Below are 25392 nucleotides of genomic sequence, written 5' to 3' on the forward strand. Positions count from 1 at the left end.
TGTTTTTTTTAAAACCATGTTAGAATTTACTCTTTGTTTATGAATTAAACGATTCATCAAGTTTGTATGAATTCACTTCTAAATGCCTATTAACTAGACTGTAGCTCCAAGTTTCCTGGTCTTCTTCTTGTCTGTGCTTTTCCAGTGGCAACAATAGAATCTTGATATATGCTTATTGAATGAATATTGAAAGAACTCAGAGCAACTGTCAGATTCTGAAAGCGTCCCACTCAATGAGTGTACTTCCTACCCACACAGAGCATACAATCTAATATGGAACTGGAAGTAATGTTATCCCTGTGATTTAAACACTCTTTTAAGGAAACTAACAGTTTTATCAAATGAATAATTTCTTTACTACATACTAACATGCATATATACACATGCACACATATACAAAAAATTAGTATAAATGATTTTTTAAAACAAATTTTAGCCAGGGTTTTGGGGAGGCTCACAAAGCAGTGTGCTCCTTCCCTCTCAGGCTGGCCACCCATCCAGACCCTAACAACAGCCTCCCAGATTCCCAGTCTGTTGCTTTCTTACTATTATTCATATTACTACCAGGCGTCCCCAAACTATGGCCCGGCCCGCGGGCCGCATGCGGCCCCCTGAGGCCATTTATCCAGCCGCACTCCCGGAAGGGGCACCTCTTTCATTGGTGGTCAGTGAGAGGAGCACTGTATGTGGCGGCCCTCCAACGGTCTGAGGGACAGTGAACTGGCCCCCTGTGTAAAAAGTTTGGGGACCTCTGCAACCAATAGGTCAGTGCTTCTATTTAACATACCGTAAAATTTAAATAAAAATGATAATTTCAACACCAAAGATAAGGCAAATAAATGACACTTTGGATGTGTCTAAATCTTAGACCATACCAAGAGCCATTCTTTACGCTTGACTCAAACCAGGGTAGGATGGATGGAGATAGATTTAAAATATCTATGTCTATTTTGAGAAGAACAAGTTTACACTATAGTAATTTAATGTACTACAGAACATGTAAAAAATGGTTGAAGCCTAATGTAGTAAATTTCTATGTCTTTTCAGTATACAAAACCATATTGTTACAAAACAATGCTGATGCCTAGAAAACGTTCTACAGAGAATTCCACAGTAGTAAAAGTTGTTGAAATGAGGCATTCTCGAATTAAAAATAAAGAAAAAAGTGTCTTATTAGAAGACTCTGAATGGAATGCTCTAAAATGAAACATTTCTTATCAAGAGTTCAAGATCTTAAGGAAATGCTTCTTTTGTCCAAAATATGACATGAAGACTTCTCAACTCTGTAAAAAAATGTCCAGTTCTGTGAGTCAGTAGTGCAATTCAGCAAAGATGAAAATAAAAGGGAATCATACTGGAGAGACTTCGGACTTGGACTTGGAAGTTGGTCTATCTGGACTTCCTAGGCTAGGCCAGCTTCGGGCGGGGCCGTGGTCCTCAGGTCATCAGTTCTTCTCTGCCTCCTATAACTGCCATCACCAAGAGCCTCCAATGCTGGCCGAATGATGCCCTTTGTGGACCCTTGCTGTCTGCGGCCGCTCCAGGCCTCCGCAGATTTCTGACATTCATTTTGAGACAGAGCCTCCTGACCTCTGAATGGACCTGTCCCCGCCCGCAGGCGCCCAGGACTCCTTGGAGGTGGTTTGGAAGCCGAGGGGGGCGAGCTCGGGTGTCGGAAAGGCACCTCCCCGGTGCCAGGCCTCGCTTTCGCGGCTTTGAAAACTTTCCAGCGCGCGTGTCACGGCGACGCGCAGCGGCCGAGCCGGACCCACGCGGCCCGCGCCTCCCGCGGGGAACTTTCCTGCCTCTCCGCCGCCGTGTCACTCTCGCTCTCCGACGCGCCTCCCCCTGGGCTCGCGCTCCGCCAGCTCCCTCCCTCTTGGCGAGGACGGTCCCCACGCCGCCGCTCTGCCCGGCCCGACCGAATGGCGGAGGAGCCCCCCTCTCGGGCCACCCCCGGGCTCCCCAGCCTGTGGCTTTTCCAAATGGCCCGGCCCAGTCCTGCGCCCTGATTGCCTGCGAGCGCGGCGCGGGAGCCGAGCCCGGGGGGCTCAGAGCGGGGCGGGGAGGGAGGGAGGGATCCGCCGCGAGGGGCCCGAGGCTGCTTGGAGCCGACTTTTTGCAAATGGTCCAAAGCGACATGTCTAAGTCGCCTCCCACAGCGGCGGCTGCGGTGGCACAGGAGCTGCAGATGGAACTGCTGGAGAACGCGGCGCCCGCGGGGTCGCTGGGAGCGGCGGCACAGGTAGCGACAGCGCCGCGCCTTCTCCTTTCTTTGTGAGCCGCCGGGTGCGCACTCTGCCCGCGCCTCCGCTGCCGGGACTCCTCGCCTCGCCGCTCCCGCCTGCGTGGGTCTCCTCCGCCGCCTCCTCCTTCCCTTCCTCGCGCTTTGCCACCCACTCTCCTCTCCTGGCGCTGGTGACCCTACCCTTGTTCGCCTTGCCCTGGCTCTTCGGCTTCCATTTTTCTCCGCTTACGAAAATCCAGTGGGAAGGGGCGGGGGCGACCTCGGAGTCTCCCGAGGCAGCCCCCGGGCCGCTCAGGTCTGCCCTCCGCGCCCCTTCCCGGGAGAGGCGCATGGAGAGACATGAACCAGGCGAGCGGACTGGACCTGCTCAAGATCGTGAGTGCGGGTGGGCGGTAGGGGCCCCGCTTCCCGCAGCTCGGGCTCCCACACCGGCCCTCTGGCTAAGCTCTGAGCTGGGGTGGGAGTGGGGGGCATGTGATGGGTGGGGGTGGGCCCCTGATTCCCGGCAGCAGCTCCACCGTCCTCCACACCTGGGGTATTTAGCTGCCTTGACAGCTCAACTCCACTCACCGCGCTTGCCAGGGTTTGCCTAGAACCCCTTGTTCCTTTCTTTTAAGAAGGGAGAGAAGCTGGGGCCACGCAAGTTTTTATTTTTCCATTCGCCCTGAAATGTTAGCTATTTCAAGAAAGATCCAGGTCCATCTTTTTCTCTGATGAGTATTAGTGGTTTCTGGAAAAATTCCGATTTGCTATTCTTGTGAAATAGGAGGTGTCAGTTGTAGGCGTTGGGTAACCAGAAGGTGGCTTTTACGTAAGGCTTTGGCAGGTACAGTGTGGATTACAGACACCTCCAGCTCTCAGCTGTAAAGAGTCTCTCAACTTTTGTCCCAGCAGGGAAATGTCTTAAGACTCCAAGCTGTGGGCTACTTGGCGAGTGATGTAAAGGGCTGTTTGGCTGTACAGAGTGGGTACTTGTAATTAACCACCTGCACTACCATCTAGCCCCAGCCAGAGGCCCTGAATTCTTTGTTCTAGGCTACTGATTTTATCTAGTCCCTTATCGGGGTTAGAGAGTAAGAAATGTACTCAGAGACCTCCAGGATGGTTATTTCAGGACAAAGGTCTTGAATATGGTAGAGGAAAGAACTTTCAGACCTTCTTTTCTCTTTGCTCTTTCTTCAGAGATTTTTAAAGAAGTTTTTATTCTTATGATAAAAATAAGAGTTGCTGAATTTCTGAAGATCAAAGTTAGGGCTGACAAAAAGCATGACTGCATTCAGATAAGAGATACTAATTTATTTAGTGATTTATAGAGTTGAATAGTTTTAAAAGTAAGTCAACAAATATATATATTGCGCAGCTGCAATGTGGAAATAAGTCATACATGGATTTCTGCCTCTAAAAGAATTGACATTCTAGTAGCTGCAAAAGTGACAAATGGGTGACAAGTATGGCATGGGACTGAGAGAAGCCTAAATCTCATGTGATTCCCCAGGAGGAAAGATCACAAACATTTTATTTGGTGTAACCTGTACGACTTCATGGAAGAGGTGGCATTTGAAAAGAGACTTGAAAGGGTGGGTTAGATATGAACAGAGATTTTCAGGGAGATGGTAGGGAACTAACTAACTATACAGTAAGTAAAATCACAGAAGTTGAAGTTTTAAAGCAGACCTTTATAATCCCTAACTTGAAAACAGTGTGGAAAGTTACAGATTGGGCACGGTTAGGCATAAATCTTACGAGGCAATCTGAGCCCACGTCTTGGAGGCTTCGAAACCTGCAGTGTACTGAACAATAAAGAACCATGGATAGGATTCAGCAAAGGAGCCGTGACAGCTCATTCTGAAGAGTCACCTGGGAAGCCTCTGTGAGATAATTTGGAGTCTGAGAAGCCAGAGGTGGAGCTACCCAAAGGGAGGTTTGTAGAAGAGTTTGGATAAGAAGTAATAGGCCTAAACTAGGGAGAACAGATCATCGATACGACAGGTCTGTCTAAGCCTGAGACATTGCAAAGACTCAATCCACAGTAACTGGCAAGCAATTGCATAGACACACGAGGGAGAGGAGGAAAGGAGAAATGGGAGTTATAATCAGGTAAGAGGAATAAATATTCAGCTTCACCAGCATCCATCTCTGTGCTTTCCCGACATTCCAAAAATGAAAGCAGTTTTCCTTGACTTGTGTTCATAGCACATCCTTTACTTGAGGAAAACACTGCCTTATTTTCTCTCTAATAAATTATGGCATCATAATAGGGCTGTGAACAGTTGGCAAAGGCATCTCTTCCATCTCTCTGGGCAGGCCAGTAGTAAAACTGACTGAGGAAGGGGTTGTCTCAGGGGCATCCCTCCTTTTGTGACACTGAGTAGTCATAATTCAGCTTGGAAACGGAATTTTCTTTGGCCAAGTAGTACCTCTAAGCCATTGTTGTTTTAAGAATCCCTTCTATTTCACCTCTGGGTTATATTGCAAGGTCTATATGAACAAAGATGGAGATTCACAGACTTGACTCTGCTCACTTTCCTCTTATATGTCCTGCCTGGGGAGGAGGAACCTTCATGCCCTCCAACGCTTTCCCTGAAGCACATTGTCATCAACAAAATGAATGCATTGTTTACATGAGAAGTGTGTGGCAGTCTAACTGCAAGTTCTTGAAAGTTCTGAAGTAAGCAAATTGCATCGCTTTTTTAGGTAAACTGTTGCACAGTTTCACTGCAAACTTGGAAGCAGTCAACCTTCAAAGTTGTGCTACTTTAGGACTTTCCCTCCAAAGCCCCAAATTCGTGCTGTCCACTACAGCTGCTACTAGCTACACGCGGCCTCCGAGCACTGGAAATGTTGCTCCTCTGAACTGAGAAGTGTTATACACGTAAAATTCACACCAGACTTCAGAGACTTAACATAAGAATAGTCAACATCTTGTTGATAATTTTTATATTGATTCCATGTTGCAGTGATAGTATTTTTTATATATTGAGTTAAATAAAATACATTATTACAATTGATTTCACCTGTTGCCATTTACCTTTTTAATGTGGCTACTAGAGAATTTCAACTACGTATGTGGCATGTATCTGCTCACAAAAATTAGGGGATATTTTATAGCTTCTTATTCATTTTGAAATAGCCCCTAATTTTTGTGAGAAGTATATTATATTTCTGTTGGACAGCATTATTCTGAACTATGGCACTGGTAATTCTCTGGGGAGTTGAATAAATCATGTATGAAGGCTGGGTGATTGGGCAGTAGGTAAAAAAGATTGAGAATAGAATGGCAACAGAGGAGGAAATAAGCAAGAAACCAGAGTAGTACCTCAGCACTTTAGGCCTCCAAGAGATAGTAGCTGGCACCTCTAGTCACACCTGCAAATGAACAGACAGGAACCAGAGGGACTGTTTGTTTTGCTCCTAGCAACAGGACCCAGCTGGGTCCACCCCAGCTGAGTTTGCCAGATGCTTTTCAAGCATGCTGTAGTAATACAGCCTGGTAATGCAACATCCTGAATCCGTAGCAAGGAGCTTTAGCTAAAAAGAGCAGCGGCCATGCTCTCATGGCTCTTGAACCATGTCAATACCATTTTCCAGAAACACTCTGAGATCCGAGGTGCAACAGCCTCTTGCAACCTACAAACATAATGGTTATTTATGAATTCCTAAAACCTTCACTCCTAACCCCCGCCAGTTTCCTCTTTAATGGCATTTTTGTTCTCATGTCCTGTGGGTGAGATTTAAAAGCATGCTGATCAATAATAATAATAATACTAATAATAATAAAAGTAAAATGGTTGAATCAAAAAAAATTTTTAAATAAATAACAGCATGCTGATCAGAATTTCTGAGTGTGTTTTAAAATGTGAAATATAATATCTAACTTTTTGAGTGATTTGAGGTTTAGTTAATCTTTTAGTTTCAGGTTTTTCTTTTTCTTTTTTTAATGTTTATTGTATTGATTTCAGAAAGAAAGGCAGAGAGAGAGGGAGAGACAGACAGGAACATCCATCTGCTCTTGCATGTGCCCTGACCAGGGATTGTATTGGCAATCTCTGCTCTAGGACGATGCTCCAACCAACTGAGCCATCCAGCCAAGACTTGTCTTTCTTTTTATATAAATACTTAGTTTACCTGTTGCTGCACTTAATTTCTTTGAATTATGCAGTATGTAGCCTTGGTCTTTTCATGAAAGACTGAGCAAAATATGTTAACCCTGTAGAGGGTGATGGAACTCTTTAATTTTGTGACTGTGGGACATATCTATACCTGAAAATAGTGTACTTACTTTCACAACTACGGGAATTAAAATTAATCATGACACCACTTCAAGTCACTGGGTCTGTCTTAAAGTTCTTTCCAAGCCTGGCTGGATTGTGATGAGGGCAAAAGTGGCCCGGGCCTTCTTCCACCCTCCCTGTTCCTGCACTTCCCACTAGGCATTTCTCTGCTTCCTGACCTTTTTGCTCTGCCCTTTCTACCTGCCAGGCTTGCCTGTTTATTTCTTCCTGCTTTTGTGTAAACTGATGCATATAGAAAACGATTTATGTTTCCTGCTTTCTAGGGAGTTGAACTTCTATCCTAGTAAAGGATCCAACAACCTTATTTATATTAAGCTATTGGTAAAGGGGATTTCATGTGTGATTCCTCTGTGGATAGTTTTGGCCTTGTTTGCTTTTGATCATAAGATGAGGAAAGTTCTCAGTTCAAAGGGTTAAATGTCAAAAAAGCTAACTGAAAGGGATAAAACTAATTTTAGGCATCAGTATTATGCTCATGAGAGCAGTCTGTTGATAGGAAAATTGTTACCATATCCATCAGTCACAGAAGGGACATCATTCTCAAAGCTGCCCCGTGGTGTGGACAGCTGTGCTGGAATCTTCACTTCACAGGCAACTTCTACAAAGACACACCATAAACTTGATTTCAATTACCTGTAGAAATGTGAAAATTTATTTGCTGATTTTGATATGACAGCTTAGGTTTAAAAGTTATTTTATCAACAAAATAATTTGTATCAACAAAGACATTCATTCACATGATGAAAGTTGGATATCTTTTTAATATGTCATTTATATATTGATGGAAATTTCTTAACTTTCTTTTTTTTCATTTCTGAAATCTTAGTTTGGTTGATATTTTAGGAGAAATAAAGGAATTTAAAGATACAGTTTTCTTTTTTCCTTTTTGCTATGGTGCCAGTTTGTTTTTATTGAGTTGTGCACGTAACTTATAGGCGATGAGGGAAATTACTGACTTTTCAGATTGTATTTGGAGAAGGACTTAGGGGTCTGCATATGTCGAGGAGAGTATTATGGGTAACACTTCGTACTGTGGCCCAAACTCCTTTCTCCTTTCCCTTTTACTTCTTGAAACTTGGTGACTCTTGATTGTTAACTGTTTCATATGTCAGGTATTTGTATAGTTGGTGTTGCTAAAAAATATTTTAAAGAGACATTGGTCATAAAAGTAGCTGCATTTTGAAATAGCACCTTAACTAAGAAAACTATACTTCTTTCTTGTCTCTTTCCATTTGGGAGAGGTTTGGCCTTTCCTTTGTAAATTTAATTCCTTCAGATGTGACACTGTTATCCTTGTTTTCAAAAATGTAGAATAACTAAAAAGCAAGTCATCTCAGCATTCCATTAATATGAACTTAATTTTAAATATGCTTTGGATTAAAGGAAACTTCATTTTTTAACAGTAGTATAAACTTTCACTAACATTTTTTAAAGAACATAAAAACGGACGATTGAACCATATTTTCCAGAAACATTCACTTGTATTCCAGAAGATGCTTTCATTCTTTTTCTGGAACCTGGATATTGTTATAAAAAAACAGCAACAACTAGTCATTGAGTAGTTGCTCTACAGTTAACAATAAAAAAAAAAAAAGGACATTCTAGAAAAGAAATTACTGCTGAAATTAGTAAAAGAGCAGAGGTATAATCAAGTATATCTATTTATTTTGGCTTTTAATAAACATGATCTATAATAAATAGGAATTTTCTATAACACTATTCAGCCATGAACAAGCCAAGCAAATAATTTGAATAAATCATTCTTCATACATTTAAGTGATTGAAGGACAATATATTTTTCTAAAAACTATCACCACTTTGTAGGCATTTCAGTGTACCATATTTTTTTTTAGTGTTCAAGCTGTATCTTAGTGCAGTTGAAATCTGTAATCAATATGAATACATTGATTACAGATTTTTATTTATTATTTTTATTATTGATTATTAGGGTAGCTAAGTACACCTGAAATAATGTTTATGAACAGTATTCCCAGGGGGCCTAGAAAAATTAATGTGATTTTTTAAAAAGATGCATTTAATTTCTGGCAAAGAACTATAGCCTCCCCTGTGACTGAATGTCTTAAACATTGTGTGGTTCTCACAGTACCTGTTGTGAAATTGTGATCAGCCAGAAACAGCTTATACACAAAGCAGCTGACTTAGTAAAGCTTACTTATCATTAAAAATCTGAAACAAATGACAGTAAGATTTCAAAGACAGACACTCTTTCTGTTCATTTCAACATGGTGCTGGAAGGACACATGACAATGGGATAAGATTATATTTTATCTCAGTTTGCAAAGATAATTTAAGCTCCTCATGAAGCAAATAGTGTATTTAACAATATTCACCCCCACCCCCAAAAGAAACATGTGAGATCCAAAAATGCTTTCCAGGGCATATGTTTTTTTCCACATGAAATAAGGTACTTTTTTTTTTTTTAATTTTAAGGAAATTTTCATGTAGTATCTTAGTGTTCTTGGGCCTTGGAAGACTCTTCTCTCCAAGTCTTTACATAATGATTGGGAAAGAAAGAACATTATTGAAAGAATGTTATTTTTCAACAGTTTACTGAATATTGTTTACACAAGTAAGAAGAATAAGCTGTTAAGTGAGGAGAACCTTGTATAATACATTATGAAAGCCCAGCCTAGATGATCTTTCCTTTTATGAAGTTGAGAGTTAATTAAATGCCATGGAAACACATTTGTATTATATAAATCCCTTAGATACTTGGAAGAGAACAAATGTATTTTAAAAAAAAATTTGCTTTAAGATTATACCACCCTCTTGCTGATTGCAAATACATCTAAATCACTCATAACACGAATGTTTGTACTGTAATTGATTTCAGCTTGCCTAAGTGCTACATATATTTTGGTTTATATTTCCATTTTAATGAAAACCATATGAATGTATAAAATATAACAAAGCAGCATTTTCAAAACCTGAATGTAGTGATTTTATAAAAGTAAATTTTATAAATTCTGATAATCTAATGAAGTCTTTGTGAGCCTAGTCATTCTAAACATATGATATACTTTAGCCCAATTTTCTCCCACCATTAAGTCCTAATGTGGGTATTGGTTTTTTCATATATTAGATCGAGCCTTTACCATGTGCCAGGTCTTATACCAAATGCTATAAAATATGTTATATTTTTTAATACTTAAAATAACTGTGGGGTAAGTTATTACTATTTCCATTTTAAGGATGAGAGGACTGATGTTTGGACAGGTTAGAAAACATGTTCAGGGTCCACTATAGCAGGATCCCAAACTTTGCGTATTTAACTGTAAAGCTCAATGTTGAGCTATTTTTCGCTTATATTTTAGTGTTCAGTATTCACAATAACTTTATCTGTGCCTAGAACTAAACACAGATTGATGCATAGTTTATTTTTGATACTCTCAGTATAAACCGTAAGTAGAGTAGTAAAAGCAAGTTCATCTGTATATGTCTGTGTTTGGCCCAATCCTGTTATTGAATATCCTGTTCTTAGATGTTATTTTTTTCATTATTATTATTCTATAGAATGTATTTTTCTTGCCTTCTCAGGAAAATCGCTAAGTAATTAAATGCAAGATTTTTACATCACATTCAAACATTACAACATGGGCATTTTACAGAGTATTTTAATTTCATATGATTTGTCACCACATACATAGCTATTTCGGCATGTCTGAAAGCCGTCTCTGTGTCCATACAATAGTATGAAGAACTAGCAACTTCATTTGTGTCCCATCTAGACCTATATGTGTAAATTTAAAGGCAATCAGAATTCATATTGCAGAATGTTCTTCAGTCACCATGTGCAATTCTTGCAAGTACCACTTCAATAAATGAGTCCTTGTAGAATTACAAATTAAACTACAAACAAAAAGCAAAGAATGGAGGCTCAACACCAGTGAACTTGAACAACAGTATTTCATTGTGCACGAATCTGTTGCTTCCATGCTATCAAGGTTCTGACGAGTTGCCATTTCTCTCACTGTACTGGTGCTGCCCAGGTCCCTTCTGTACTTAAACCGTTATTTAAAAATAACTATTTAAAGACTTTATCTTTGGTGGCTTTGCCTCTTGACAACAGATGTGCTAACAGCCTAAATTGTTTTAACTCACCAGTTATTAAATGCTTTGTCTAGACAATTTTTTCCCTGTATACTCAGCAATTTGTGATTTCCCCAATAATAACTACTTAATAATGCCCACACGATGGCAATTCATCCCTTGTTTTGGTCTCTGACATATTCTAGAACTAGCCTTAGATTCCTTTTAGAGGGTCTAACAATAATCTTACTCCCCTCCCTCTTTTTTTTCAGTCATATGGAAAAGGAGCTAGAAGGAAAAACAGATTTAAAGGGTCCGATGGGAGCACGTCATCTGATACCACCTCAAATAGTTTTGTTCGCCAGGTAAGGGAGCTCTTAAATTTGTTGTTTGGTAACATAGACGTCAACCAATTTAGTTTTCTGCAAGGGTGGTTTTATACCATCATCCTTACAATTGGTACAGAATTGTTGTGTTTACTTTTAGTTGAAATGAAAAGTGCGCTGTTAATGTCATAATTAAAATATTCAAACTTTAAGGCAGACTGTAATAATTATACTCTTTCCTACAAGGTGGAGAGAGACAAGGGTGACTTTTCTTACAAAGGATTTTTTCATAACAGAATGTGTGAACTCAAGCAGATGACTACAGGTTTTAGAGCGTTTGGTTTTGTTGTTATTTTCCGGGGATGAGGCAGGCAGTGGGTAAAGTTGGGATACTGGTGTTTTTCTAGCTTGAGTTGTCTTCGGCATCTACGTAGCATTTGGATTGTAAGAGAGAAATTTGTTCTTGGTCTTGAATTGGTTGGGGCTACTAAGGTTAAGTAGTAGAGCATGAGATATTGTTGTGACATGATTTAAAACACCCTTGGAGATGTAGCCTTTATTTCAGTTAAAAGTGCAAGATGTTACTGCTTAGCAGTTTGGAACTGTCCCCTGAACAGAGGGTGTCAAGATCCCTAAGTCATAAACACACACACACACACACACACACACACACACACACACACACACATTATGTATATATATGGTAACAAAAGGACTTTAATCACCAGAAAAATAACACAGGCAGCTAGATCTCCGAGAATAATAGGTCACATGTAAAGGCTATAAAGTCTTATCAGGTATAGGTAAATGTATCTCTTCATTTAACACTTCTCAGTAGAGAAAAAATTGGGGAGGAAAGTTCTAGAGAGAACCTGCTTTCCTGGCTGAAGGACCACCACCTTCAGGTTGGTGGGCTCATGAATAATCTCTCGTCAGTGACCCAAACAGTGGTTGTCACCTGGAAAAGCCACTCCATTTGTTTCGAGAAGAAAGCTTCCTGTATCCCTTCTCCACATTTCTCCTCCCCTTCATTGGCAGCCATTAAACTTAACCTTATTCACCTCCTTTATCCGAAGGGCTCTGTGCTTGGCTGCTTGCTGCCTTCTTATGCCCTCCAGACAGAGGATGCTCCCTCTTCAGCCACCAGTTCCCCACTTGCAACATCAGATACACCAAAGCTAAGACTGAGTAATTTACAGGCACTGACAAAGTTCGGGTTCTTGTCCATGCCAATCAGGAATTGTTTCAGTCTTTAGAAGGAGTTGGTTAAGAAAAACAGAGTATTTTCTTGCTAAGAAACATTTAGAAAAAGAAGTTGAGGCCCAGCCCTAGAGCGACGTTCACGTGGAGATGAGAAGGGTGTCAGAGGAGCTGAAGGCGTGTGCACTGGCCTGGTGTCCTCAAGGGCAGAGATCCAGTATTGCACCCTTGAGGACGAGGGATGGGTGACTTAGCTTAGTGAGTGTGTTAAATGAAGGTTACCTCAGTCCTTTTCCATTTCAAGCATCTATCTTTATTCTGCTCCTGGCACAAAGAGATTGAACCTGGAGACCTGGAATACACAGCCCTGAGTCGTCATCTCAGGGCTAAACATCAGAGGACCTGATAGAAACCAATAAGCCTCTTCGGAGGCATCGGAGCTGCAGCAAAGCCACCCATAATGACAGCAGCTTGTCGAAACTGCATGGAAAGGATAGCTGGTCTGTTTCAAGTGAGCAAGATACTGTAAATAGGAATTAACAGTGTAGAGCTACTTATTGCTCATTTTAGCTCTGTAAAAATGTCATTTAAAGGCAATTGCCAACCCTGGCTGGTTGGCTCAGTGGTAGAGCATTGGCCTGGCGTGTGGAAGTCCCAGGTTTGATTCCCAGTCAGGGCATACAGGAGAAGCACCCATTTGTTTCTTCCCACTTCCCCCTCTTCTTTCTCTCTATCATTCTTTTCCCCTCCCAAAGCCAAGGCTCCATGAGAGCAAAGTTGGCCTGGCGCTGAGGACGGTTCCATGGCTTCCACCTCAGGCGCTAGAATGACTCCAGCCACAACAGAGCAACGCCCCAGGTGGGCAGAGCATCGCTTCCTGGGGGGCATGCCGGGTGGATCCCAATCGGGCGCATGCAGGAGTCTCTCTGCCTGCCTCCCTGCTTCCAAGTTCGGAAAAATAATAAATAAATAAAATAAATAAATAAATAAATAAATAAATAAATAAATAAATAAATAAAGGCAGTCACCAGACCCTGTTTTCCAGTTGTCTCTTTGGCTGTGAATTCCTCTTTCATGGAGTTTGGAGAATTTGATTTAAAGGGCTGGAAGGGTTTGCCACACTGCTTATAAATGAACTGGAATGAGTTTTCCCATAATTTCCTTTTGACACTGCATTCTGGATAGTGCATGTGAGATTCTGTGCTCTTTTTTTTTTTATTGAGAGTAGGGGAGGCAGATACAGACTCCCACATGCACCCCAACTGGAATCTACTCAGCAAGCCTCCTATGGGGTGATGCTCTGCCCACCTGGGGTGTTGCTCCATTCCTCAGCAAGTAAGCTATTCTTAGCGCCTGAGGTGGAGGACATCATCAGCACCCAGGGCCAACTCACTCCAATTGAGCCATGGCTGCAGGAGGGGGAGGAAAAGAGAGAAAGAGAGAAGTGGGAAGGGGAAGGGTGATAAGCAGATGGTTGCTTTTTCTGTGTGCCTTGACTGGGAGAGATTCTGTGCTTTAAACATGATTATAAACGATAAAGAGAGCTGTTAAACTATTTAATGTAAATTTAGATACATAGGTGAGTGTGTCTCACCTCAAAGTATATGTGAACATGTAAGAGGACAAAAGAAATCTATCCTAAAGACCCATCTCTTTGAATCTCAGTAAAATAAGGTACTTGCCATGGCATGAAATGGGGTGATGGTGACACAGGCATCAAGAGCCCTTGCTTCTATCACAGAAGGAAAGCTAGTGTCTTTGGCTGAGTTAAATACTGTTTTACTTTGGTAATTGAATCTTTGTTTTGTTAAAACAGCATTCGTATTGTTGTTACCATTTCAAAATGGACAAAGGCTGCCATGACATAGCTAAATATTTAATAGATTATAGTTTTGTCAGATTTGCAGAAATGCACAGTAGATAATGACAATAATCATATGTTAGATAAAATAATTTGAAAGAACCCCTTTTAAGTGTTTTCTTTTTTATCACGAGGAGGTGTTTTGCTAAACAAGTGATTTGTGTTAGTACATTGGCACACCTTGAAGCTAGCACGGGTTTGGTTCCAGGCCACCACAATAAAGCAAATTGTAATCTTTTTGCTGGTGGTGGGTCTTGTCTTCAATATGTAAAATGCAACACCTGTGAGGCACAGTAGAACAAAGCACAATAAAACAAGGTGGGTGGTTACTGCTTTTCATTTGTGTTTCAAGTCACCCAGCTATGGAGGATTCTCACAAAGATTCTTACCAGAGTTTTTAGAGTGAATGCGAAGTTGGTCTTCGTCTTCTTTCTTTCTTTCTTTCTTTCTTTCTTTCTTTCTTTCTTTCTTTCTTTCTTTCTTTCTTTCTTTTTTCTTTTTTTTTGTGACAGGGACAGAGAGAGATAGAGAAACGGACAGATAGGGACAGACAGACAAGAAGGGAGAGAGATAAGAAGCTCCAATTCTATTTGAGGCACCTTAGTTGTTCATTGATTACTTTCTCATATGTGCCTTGTCGGGGGAGGGGGGGCTACAGCAGAGCGAGTGACCCCTTGCTCAAGCCAGTGACCTTGGGCTCAATCTAGTGAGCCTTGCTCAAACCAGATGAGCCTGCGCTCAAGCCAGCGACCTCGGAGTTTCAAACCTGGGTCCTCCGTGTCCCAGTCCGACGCTCTATCCACTGCCCCACCGACTGGTCAGGCTCCTTCTCCTTCTCTTCCTCCTCTACCTCCTCCTCCTCCTCTTTTTCTTCCTTCTCCTCCTCCTCCTCCTCCTCTTCTTCTTCTTCCTCCTCCTCCTCTTCCTCTCCTCCTCTTCTTCCTCCTCCTCCTCCTCCTGCTCCTCCTCCTTCTCTTCTCTTTTCTCCTCCTTCTCCTTCTCCTTCTCCTCCTCCTCTTCTTCCTACTCCTCCTTCTCCTTCTCCTTCTTCTTCTTCTTCTTCTTCTTTTAATGAAACCATCAACTTGTTGTTCTACTTATTTATGCATTCATTGGTTGATTCCTGTATGTGCCCTGACCAGGGATTGACCCTGCAACCTTGGCATATTGGGATGATGCTCTAACCAACTGAGCGACCTGGTCAGGGCCAAAGTTAGTCTTATTTTAACTTTCTTTTTTAAAGGAAGGTGAGAATGTCCTTAGCATTGTAAATTTTCCCTAGGTGTCATGATTTTTAAAATAAATAAATAAAATAAAAAGACACAAAAAAACCAGCATCATTCCCTTCTTTCATCAGAAGTTGCTCAGAAGACCAGTTCGCATCACTGTCCCAGCATCCTGAGCCACTCTCTTCACAATCAGAAGAATTGGAAGAGTATTTATTTTTTTCCTTCCTCCCATTAAAGTCAAAGAAACACACACTTTTTTGAGTCCTGAAAGTCTTTTTTTCCCACTTGGACGTGAACTCAAGTCTGAATTACGAGCAGCATCACACTGCTTGATTTTGAAGTCCAACTGAGGCTGTGGGATCCATGAATCATTCTCTATTGTGAATCTGGGTAAAGTTAGGCACATTTACAGTGTCCAATTTTACATCAGGCCCCTTTAGAAATGGTTTTCCAGTTTATTAGGACTTTGCTTTGTAAAAAGACATTTCAGTGTTAAGGGGCAGAAAGTGTTAACTATGACTTCTAGGCACCCCGGGTAGAATTATGGGCAATCCCTGAGTTATGAATGAAATAGGTTCTGTAGGTTTGTTCTTAAGTTGAATTTGTGTGTAAGTTCAAACAGATACATTTACCTATTAAGTGCAACTTAGAAGTTTTTCTTAACATACATTGATTTTTACCTTTCTGTGCATAACTAAACATTTTAAAAATACAACCTTAAAATTCTTGGATGATGCAGAAGATGGTGGACTTGTTGGAGAAGATGGGACTAGTGTTAGAGAGTCAGGGTTTCATTCTGCTGCTGGAGTCAGTTTCATTCTGATGCTGGAGAAGTAGCATCAAGGGAGGTTTGTACAGAGCTTTTCTTTTTCTCATCATAAATGGCCCTGTAGCATCTCAGGCCTTCAGTAACTGTACGGTAAACTTTGGTGAACCTCTCAGTATCAGGATCTTACTCCTCTAACTTTGACTTTCCTCCTTCAATAAAATGAAAAGCACCAGCTAACTTGTAGAAAACTTTTGGTTCTGGAGTTTCTAGGTCCCTGTTGTCTTCCCTAAATGCTGTCATCTGCTGCTCTGGTTCCATACGGTCTTCATTGGTTAGTTCTTTGCCATGGGAGTCAAGTAACTCTATGATATCATTTTCACTGATGTCCAACTGCAGCTGATTACCAATAGCCCTTATGGTGCTGCATTCATAAGTACAAGTTGTGTGGTCATATGTTTATAACTTGATGAATCACTGTAACAAAGATGATTGTTCAAACAGGTTTAATACATAAGCTTTAGTTATCTTGGACTTATAATTAAGATAATTAAGATATTGATATTGTCTTAGATTCATATATATATATATATATATATATATATATATATACTCTGAACTCTCTGGCTCTGTGTTGTGAAAAGATACATCAATAAGAGAACTGCATTTATCATAGTCATAAACCTGGAAAAGCTACCATTCTTAAAATCCTTTACGTTTAATGCCATGCATCAGTTTATAGTCTATTAAGATAAAGTTTTCATGTAATTTAGCTCTTTCTTCCACTTCATTTAAAAAAGAAAAAAGAGAAGAAGAAAGAAAAAGAATCCCTGAGGTCTGGTGTCTGAAAAGGAGGTAAAAAGAGAAGGAGGGGACCTAGTAGTTTATTTTAGCACCAGACCGAACCAAGTAAATTGATTTACTGGAAGAAGAATTGGTGGATAGGAGTAACAAGGCCTGGCATGGAAGAATAGAACATGCATGCTGTTCTTTTCTAAGAGATTGTGCAAGAGCTGCTAACTATATAAATTCTCTGATACTGCCAAAGTCAGGAGAAACTATGTACATCTGCAAAAAAGTACTGCTCACCAAAGTTAGAGCAGCTCGTGGGGGGTGGAGAGGGAGGTGTCTGTAACTGCTTAGCAGCCCCGTTCTCTTTTCTTCTCTTCTTCGCTCTTTCTGTCTCTCTGGTTTATTTTGGTTTTTTTTTTCCTTAAACATTCTTCATTTTCTTAAAGACATGTTTTCTCCCAGGGTACATTTATGTGCCTGGCAGTAATCGAAAGATGAACACTAAATGCTTAAGAGAATGACTGCTAATTTGCTTTATTTTGATGATTCCGCAGCATGACAACTTCCACTCAGAGTACACTGTTGTCTGAGGGCTGCTGTATGTTCTGCCATGTGTGGCCAGCACTCAGTTTCCCTAGATAATTTTTATGGGTTGATCTATTATGCCAACTAGTGTATTTTGTGCAGGAAGTTGAGCTGTAGGAATCAACAACTCTTTTGGGAATTTGCAAGTGCCATTATTTTGAGGGATTCGCACGGAATTACTGTGCAGCTGATCTGGTTTTTTGCACACCAACATGTGTTGTGGTTGCAATCAAATAGTCCTGTAGCTTCTAAGGGCTTCCAGAATACAAATTGAGATGACAAAATGGAATGAACACAATATTTAACAGAAGGTTGCATGACACTTTCAGAACATGGTATTCTAAACAAATTCCATTGTCTACCATTAACATGTTCTTGGTGCTGCTTTTTTGGACCTTTTATTAGTTCAGTTTGTCTTTAAATACGAATGATTAATTACAGAGACATACAGTCTATTTTTTTAGTTTTGTTTTGCAAAGACAGATTAAACTGTGATAATGATTACAGACTCCAGGCCTGAGTAGACTGATATGTTTAAGGTTGAATAAATCATTCAGCCCTTAAATACTGGCTTGTTGCCTTGCAATGCTGTATTCGTCACAAACACAACTATAAATAATAATGCAAAAGATTTATTGCTACTGTGATTTTCTGTAAATATTTTTCTATCTTATTAGGCATTCACTTAGATTTTGTGAATGGTAGAATCTGTAGATCTTTTAAGAACTCTTAATTCAGTACAGAAATACTGAGCTTTTCAGCAAAGAAGCCCCTTGTTATTTCTATGGTATAAACCTATAAATTACTAAGAGTGTTTTTGTTTTAAGAGACATGTGCACTTTAGAAAGTATTTTTTTTTAAATTACCATTTATGCTTGATCATATAATTAGCTTTATAATGTCTTTTTTCAGGTATTTGTTTTTATGGGAGAACACGGCTGTGATTATATATGAAATCTTTCTCATTCTCAGATTGTTTTCATGTATTGGAAACATTTACCTTATAAACTAGGTTTGCTTAGAGTCTCTGATTATTAAAATAATTTTTGTGGATTGAGGCACTTTTTATCTTTGCATATCTTTTTCTGCTGATATAGATATAACATTTTAAAACTCAGAATTATTTCTGTGGGTAGTTTTAGTTTCTTGGGCTCTCAGATATGCTTCAAATTATAACATACTTTCCATTTTTACCCCATTTATGCCATTATTGTTCATACTCTGTTTAGCCAACCCATGCAAAGTCTTGGAAGTTATAGACTGACTGAGTCCTACTAGATTAATTGAAAGTTTACAAGTGACCTAGTGTAGAATAAGCAGTATGACTAAGGAAATGGAGTTTCATTAAACACTGAATTTACAAAAAGTCTATGTTTCAGTTGAACCCTAAATTTTTAAGAGTGCTGCTGCAGATCAGTTACTTAGTTTAAGGTCAATTATTCATGTGTCTCAGGTCTTCACGGACATCATATCCAAGCAGTAGTCTGGTCCAACCAAGGAACACTTTTCTTCCCTAGCCTGTCTTTTATAGATGTAAATAATGTCAGCTTCTCTTCTTATTGATTTGTTTACTGGAAATCTTCATGTCTGATGATTATCTGATGCTAAAGAGGTCCTTTTTGAGAAGTTGGTTTATATCTCAAAAATAGTTACTGCAGTTCAGTTCAACAAGGAAGTATTCCACTGTTACCTCATCGTTGCTCCACATTCGGGACCAAGCATGTGTGTTTATTACAAAGACCTGAGGTGGAGAAAAGGTCTGAGCCCCGCCCCCATCTGTGCCCCTGATCATATTATCATGCTCTTTTCACCATCTGCTTATTTTAGAGTTGGAGGACGAAGGAGGGAAAAACAGGAAGATGATCACAGGAGGAGGGGAGAAGCTCTGCAGAGTCTCCCATTGACTCATAATTGGGAAATGCAGTTAAAGCCTCTTCAGGAAGTCTTTGTCCCCTGCCACCACCTCACCATCTGTGTCATCCCTTCAAACTGTCAGGTTTTAGAGAATTATCTTGGCTCAGGGCTTTGTGTCTCCGTTCGCATTTCCTTGTGGCCTTCGTAAATGTAGAAGAGTATCCAGCTTCTCCTGGTGCTGGGAGAGCCCAGAAGACAGCTTGGTTATTTAGACTTCCGACAAGGACACTTGCTTTGACTCAGCTTTCTCCCCTCCATCCTCTCTGAGTGTAGGCATTGTGACCTCACCAGTTTTTCTTCCTTGGAGAAGAAAGCAGCACCAGGACCTATTTTTCATGGTGGTGTGACCTTGAGTTTACTTCAGTTTGGATGTTTACTCCTGTAGAAAAATTTATTGATTTCTCTTAGGTGTGAAAATGATAAATGGCCAATTTTTGTTTTGTTTTGTTTTGTTTTTGTTTTTGTTTTTTGTATTTTTCTGAAGCTGGAAACGAGGAGAGACAGTCAGACAACGCCCACCAGGGGCAACGCTCTGCCCACCAGGGGGCGATGCTCTGCCCCTCCGGGGGCGTCGCTCTGCCGCGACCAGAGCCACTCCAGCGCCTGGGGCAGCGGCCAAGGAGCCATCCCCAGCGCCTGGGCCATCTTTGCTCCAATGGAGCCTTGGCTGCGGGAGGGGAAGAGAGAGACAGAGAGGAAGGAGGGGGGGGTGGAGAAGCAAATGGGTGCTTCTCCTATGTGCCCTGGCCGGGAATCGAACCCGGGTCCCCCGCACGCCAGGCTGACGCTCTTCCGCTGAGCCAACCGGCCAGGGCCTGTTTATTTTTTTTAAACAACCCCCACAACCAAAACAAAGAGGCAAACTTTTCATTTAAAGGAAAAATAACATAGATGGCATATTGGATTGCTGGAGCCATCTTAGCAAAGTACCACACACTGGGTGATTTAAACAACGTGACTTTATTGGCTCACAGTTCTGGAGGCTAAACATCTGAAATCAAGGTGTTGGCAAGTGAAGGAATGGTGGTCTGTTCTGAGGCTATGAGGGAGGATCTATTCCAGGACTCTCTCCTTGGGTTGGAGTTGGCTGTCTTCATGTTCACATGGAGTTTTCTCTGTTGTGTGTCTGTGTACAATTTCCCCTTTCTATAAGGCCATCAGTCATGTGGGTTTAAGGGCCCATCCTACTGACCTCATTTAAATGAATTACTCTACAAAGACCCTGTCTTCAAATAAAGTCACATTCTGACATACTGGGGGTTGGGACTTTGACATATGAATGGGATGAGCACAATTCAACCCATAACAGATGGTGACTCTGTTATAATTAGTTTCATATATAATTTTTTTCTTATACCATAACTATTTAACATGAAGAGAGACTTACACTAAAAACATTGAACTATAATGATAACATATAGCAAAAGACAGAAAACATCTTTTGCCATTATTAAAGGAGACTATTAAAGGAGTAAAATGATGCACTTTCCCATATGTGTCAGTTTATTTCATACAGAAATGGAATGACTATTTATTTTTGTATTCAACCTAATAAATTCCTAAAAGTTTTTTTATGATACTCAGTTTCTCCAAAGTATAAAGTCTCTTTTTAAAGTCTATATAACTTGTACCTAAAAACATGTCAGATATTCATGAAATGTTTAAAAGGCTTGGGGTTTTAGAGATTAATTCATCAGTTTACTCCAGGATTTGTTCTCACTTTGGCACAATTTGTCCGATGGGTAGAATACTGACAGGTATTAGACTGTTGTGCACCTGCAGAGACAGATTCTTTCACTGAGCATTGTGGCAGCCATCAACATACACACACTGTGTGCTGTATATGTACGTGTGTTCATATTTCAGTGACTGTCAGTGTTCCAGCCGCTCTGGTAAGCACTTTGTTTCATCATTAACACAGCTCACTGATGCGGGTGCTATTAGCATCCGCATTTAACAAATGTTGAATGTAGGCCCAGGTAGGTTAATTCATTTGCCCAAGTTCATCAACTTAAAAGTATATATGGTAGTATTTATTAGACCGAACCGGTATACTTGGGAATGCTTAGATGTTTGTTGGGCAACAAGAGACTTTAGATAACAGTGATGTTCAAAATCTGAGGAAGGTGGGATGGTGGTACTGAGTCAGTAGGCCAAAGCCAGTGACCAGGACTGTGGGTTATAATGCATGGGCTCTAGCCACCTGAGTCAGAACTCTAGCAAAACCTGGGCAAACTGCTGGGTCCCAAGAGCTGAGCTGGCCTCAGGCACGGCTCTAGCACCATCAAGGAATCAGAAGGGTCAAGTTTTTAGTATTGAGTATATATAATGGAAGAGAGACAATCACAGTGAATGACTGAAGGTTAGACAGGTGTTAATTATACCATTCTTTAAATTTCTCTGTAGATTTAAATATTTTAAAAGAAATAGTTTGGGGCAGGAGGAAATAGGAGGGGGATGGTAGTGGACAGAAGCTCTGTGAGAGGGACCAGAACCCCAAGGCAGGGTCAGAAGTGGGTATCCAGTGCATGTCTGCCCCACAGAGAAACACTGAGGGGTCCTTTCACACCCTCAGAGATTCCTTTGGTGGCCCTGCTGCCTGGCTCTTCAGAGACTTTTCAGGGCCTGAAGGGCCCCATAAAACAAAATTGAGAGGCAAAGGCTGATGTTTGCTACCAGCCACCTTATTATAGTCTTTTGCAAAAATCTTTAAGGCTTTTTCTTAGCAGACAAAATAAAACCATGTATTGTACAAACTTAATATGAATAAGTTTTGATCATAGACATAAAGTTCAGGCAGTTAGAGGGTTTATAGCCCCCAATAGCTGCTTATCTTAATGTTGTAGTGTGGCTTTTTCAGTAAATTTATGCAAACCCCTTTGAACTGGTTCTGCGGACTAATAGAACCCTTTGCCCTTGAGTGAAGTAGTCATTATGTGGTCTTATAAGTTGAAAATCAGCCATTCTCTCTCTGCCTCCGGCCATTTGTTTGAGGGAGAACAGTTGTTTGAGAAAATGAGGTTATTTGGTTACCAGGAGACATTACCCTTTACTCTACCTAATTACCCTCTTTTGGAAGAAGAATGGCTTAGTATTTGTTAGACAGCTCTGCATGCTAATGGGCTTTTGGGGAATGTTATAATATTCTCATAAAACAGGTCAAAACAATTTTGCTAGCATTTGCCACAGTTTGTCTCCTTTGCAGTTAATAGAGGAAACATCAGCATCATGAAGATGTGACATATAATATGAATGTCATAAACTGTAATGATTAAAAAAAATAAGGTTGCACATTGCCTGATTTTCACACACAGTTCTTTCAGGACCACACATCACTGTTTAGTCTTCTTTATTCAAAGCAGAAAAGTACTCTGGATTCAGGATCTGAAGGTGTCTATTACGAAACAATTTCTCTGACCATTTGTGTGTATATGAAAACTACACTGGAAACAGGCCAAGTGCGTATGTACTTTCTGACTTTGCTAGACTTTGTTTGTACTAAGTTCTCTTGACTGATCCTCACTTATTCATTTATTCAACAACATGTGGAGTGCCTCTGCCAGATGCTGGGCCAGATAGAAACTAAAATAACAAGGTTCTTTTCAATTTTAAGATAAATATGTCTTGGGGATATAATGTAAAACATGGTGACTATAATTAACAATATTGTTTTGTATATTTGAAAGTTGCCAACAGAATAGATCTTAAAAGTTCTCATCATAAAGAAAGAAAGTATATAGTAACTGTGTAGTGATGAATGTTATTGTGATGATCATTTCACAGTGTATACGTGTATCAAACCATTAAGTTGTGCACCTAAAACAAGTACAGTGCTGTATGACGATTATATATTTATATTAATTTAAAAAACAAGTTTCTTAGATTGACATATTAAAGTAGTAAATTCATTAGTACTTTCAAGTCCACTGTTACGAGTTGTGTAATAGAGGTAAGTGTAAACTGTGGTGAGTACACAGGGCAGGGACTTATAGATTCTATCCTGGGGAAATGGAAGGACCATCACAAAGAAAGTTGTATCTGAGCTGGATATTGATGGACAGGGAGAAGTGTTTGAGATAAAACTGGGAAGGGATGTGTCAGACGGAGAGCACTCACCCTGTGCCAAGGTGGGAAGAGAGATTGAAAATGTCAAGTTCCCTCTGCTCTGACTGGTCAAGTGTGAGAGGAGGCCAAAGAAGTGTCTGTGACTAAAGTTGGAATTTGGAGAAACAACCTTATTATGTATGTCGTGTCCCCTTTGATACCTGAGTGTCATCTGCCTATTCTAGTCAAGATCACTTCTACTCCAGGTTCTGAATGAGCTGGTCAGGATCTACTCTATCTCAACAAACACCAGATAAGAGCTTCCTTTCATAGCTCACTTTCTTAGTGTGAGGCATTTTAAAGGACAGTATTTTTATTAACAAATACCATATGCCTTTTTATTTCCCTTCAAACAAATGTTAGATAGACCATAGATATTTATATTTCTGTGCTTTAAAGAATTGTGGATTTATGGGTCAATAATGTTGTTTTATTTTAGATTTTAGATCAAAAGTTTTCTATTGAGAAAGTTATCTAATTTAAAAATGGGGCTGTACATATAAATTTATCCCATACATATCCCATATATGTATAAATATATGCACATTTTCTTTGATGGATTACTTTAGAGATAAAATGTCATCTAACATTATTGTTAAGGGCACAATTATTTATATTATAAATTAGCAGGGACAAATCTTAAAAATGAAGGCAGTTCAGTTCTGAACTACCTGGTGTCATGATTCTACTCTCCAGATCTGTTTACATTTAAAAATCAAATATACAGAATCAGTGTGAAAAGGCATAATTGTATGATAAAAATATGGCTGTCTGAATAGTCTTCCGAGCTCAATCTTCAATTTTGATCAAATGTTTGTTTTATAAGGTGGATATTTTATCCTACATAGTATAGATTAACTTTCTGTTGGAAAAATGTTACTGCTTGGGTCACAGTATTTGTCTCCTTACTTCTCTCTTATTTTTTAGGAACCAGCCCTTCCACTGGTTTATTTCACTGCCCCCATTTCCCTATGCTGAGCTTAAAAAAAGAAAAAGAAAAGAAAGTAAAAGAAGTAAAGCAGGATATATTGGTTAGAATTTGTTACAAGAGCTTGCAGACTTGACTTAGGCTGGCTTAAGCGAAAAGGAAATTTGGGAGTTCATTTAACCATGAAGCCGAGATGTCAGTGACTGGAATGGCTCACATGACATTGGGCAACTGGTTTCTTTCCATCTCTGGCCACCGTCTCTCATGTTTGCTTCGTTCTCAGTTCTAGGTGGCTACAGAAGGTTTCCGAGCACTTTAGGTCTATATCCTTCCAAGCTCATGTTGCGTTGCATTTCATTGACTCTGAATGAATGACCACACAGCCATAAACTAATAGCTCAGGCTGGTGGCCTGCGATTCCCCAATAATTTTGACAAGCCATGTGCTCACCTTGGAGGTAAAAGAAAAGTCACTACTACATAAGGCATATAGACTAAGAATAAGAAAATTGGTGACTTTGTAGGGGAAATATCAGAGTGCAATTACTAGAGGAAGAAGGAATAGATGTTGAATGGTGAAAAAAAGAACTGAGGTCAACTTTAGAGGATGAACAAAACCAGTTGACTTGTGAGCTACTAGATTCCTAGAAATGGCTTAGGAAAACACCATCCGCCATGTACGGGTGAGAGAATAAGTCATTAGAATCCCTTAAGCCTTCTTCAGACTGTATTGTGTCCTTTTCTATCTAGTAGCAAGTGGATTTATAATGGGGATGAATGAGTCTGTGAAAACATCTCCCTAGGAATGAATGAATTTATGTACTTAATGTATATTCATGGCCATGTGTGCTGCCTCTAAATTTTTTATACAATCAAATTTTAGTCTTTGTGATAAAACCACCCTAGGTTGGCAGTATAAAATTAGAATGTGTTAGTGTTATGTGTGTGTTTATACATATAAATATAATGTTTTGAAAAAGCCCTTGTGGGGACAAGAGGACTAGCTAAATCTGATTGTCATGGTGTTAATAACATTTGAGCAGGACTGATGTATTAAAGGGAGAACAAGGAGTTAACATTTGTTTTAGAAACCAATAA

At 40.1% G+C, this 25392-nt stretch overlaps 1 protein-coding gene across 7 annotated transcripts in view; it reads left to right on the top strand.

The window, feature by feature from the left end:
- The first annotated feature begins 1527 nt into the window (after window positions 1–1527).
- CACNB2 (calcium voltage-gated channel auxiliary subunit beta 2) overlaps window positions 1528–25392 on the top strand; it is a 417779-nt gene continuing 393914 nt past the window's right edge. For 3 of the 7 annotated variants that reach the window (XM_066387392.1, XM_066387393.1, XM_066387407.1), the window contains exons 1-2: window positions 1528–2245; window positions 10863–10955. In XM_066387392.1, coding sequence (XP_066243489.1) covers window positions 2126–2245; window positions 10863–10955 — 213 coding nt within the window. In that variant the 5' untranslated portion in view covers window positions 1528–2125. Of the gene's footprint in view, window positions 2246–2292; window positions 2624–10862; window positions 10956–25392 lie in introns of those variants that run through there. The other 4 variants (XM_066387394.1, XM_066387401.1, XM_066387398.1 and 1 more) reach the window with 2 other exon arrangements.

Source organism: Saccopteryx leptura, chromosome 5 (genome assembly GCF_036850995.1).
Source record: "Saccopteryx leptura isolate mSacLep1 chromosome 5, mSacLep1_pri_phased_curated, whole genome shotgun sequence".
Lineage (NCBI taxonomy): Eukaryota > Metazoa > Chordata > Mammalia > Chiroptera > Emballonuridae > Saccopteryx > Saccopteryx leptura.